At 63.3% G+C, this 970-nt stretch overlaps 1 protein-coding gene across 1 annotated transcript in view; it reads right to left on the reverse strand.

Annotated features, from left to right (window-relative positions):
• The window catches only part of Dusp7 (dual specificity phosphatase 7), an 8,414-nt gene that overhangs the window by 6,083 nt on the left and 1,361 nt on the right, over positions 1-970 (reverse strand). The window contains exon 4 of the mRNA XM_010625594.2: positions 620-969. Within this exon, the coding sequence (XP_010623896.1) occupies positions 620-969 (350 nt within the window). The remainder of the gene's footprint in view (positions 1-619; position 970) is intronic.

Consider the following 970-nt stretch of genomic DNA (forward strand, 5'->3'; position numbering starts at 1 on the left):
CCCCCCCCCCGCCTCCCGCTTCCATAAGCTCTGGGGCAGCAGGCTGGGGAACTGGGGCCCTAGGAGACCTGAGCCAGAGTAATGGACACTGCGTGCAAGCTCTCCAACAGGCAACAATCCCCAGGTGGCAGGGGTCATACCGCTCCGAGACCTCAACAGAAACGGTCCCCATGTAAAGGAGGTTATATGGTGCTATGAAAGGTGCCTGTCCTTACCCTGGCCTTCCCGTGACACGAATTCTAGGCTAAGGCTTGGGCCCTGCCACTTTTGGGTTCCAGAAGGCAGCCTCTGCCCCTCCTCTGAGAAGCTCGGCTACAGCATGGGTGCTGCTGCCGCCTCATTAACGGGAGAAAAAAAACAAAACAAAACAAAAACACCCCAGGTGAGGAAAAGTTTGTACCACTCAGTTGAATCGTGCCCAGAACGGGGACAGAGAGGGACCTCCAGCGTCTGCCTAAAACCCCTGCTGTGGGGAGGGCGGACACGGGCCAGGGGCGACGTGGCGTCCGGCCTGGTGGAAAGCGCACAGAGGAAACAGCCTGCAGCTGGGGCGCTGGGAGGACTGCGGGGGGTGCGGGGAGAGCCTCGATCCCATAAGAGGTCTGGACACTGCCCTCACCTTGGAGGTAGTAGGCCTGGCAGCCGTCGTCGCGCAGCTTCTGCAGAAGCAGACCAAGCACGGAGGCGGGGGCGCCGGGCTCGGACTGCCACTCGGCTGTGGCCTCATCGTAGAGCAGCACGGTGGCCGCCTTGCAGCGCGTGGCGAAGCGCTCCTTGTCGGCGTGGTTGGGGATGATGGAGCGGATGGGCAGGTTGCCCTTGCGAAGGCGGCGCAGCATGAGGCCCGGAATGGCCAGGTTGATGGCCGTCTCGATGTGCGACGACTCGAAGAGCTCGTGCGGCCGGCAGTCTAGCAGCAGCAGGGACGCGCCACCGCGCGCCTCCAGCTCCTCCTGCAGCCACTCGGCGC

Source organism: Fukomys damarensis, unplaced genomic scaffold (assembly GCF_012274545.1).
Source record: "Fukomys damarensis isolate Sample0158 unplaced genomic scaffold, DMR_v1.0_HiC HiC_scaffold_37, whole genome shotgun sequence".
In the NCBI taxonomy this organism is placed as follows: domain Eukaryota; kingdom Metazoa; phylum Chordata; class Mammalia; order Rodentia; family Bathyergidae; genus Fukomys; species Fukomys damarensis.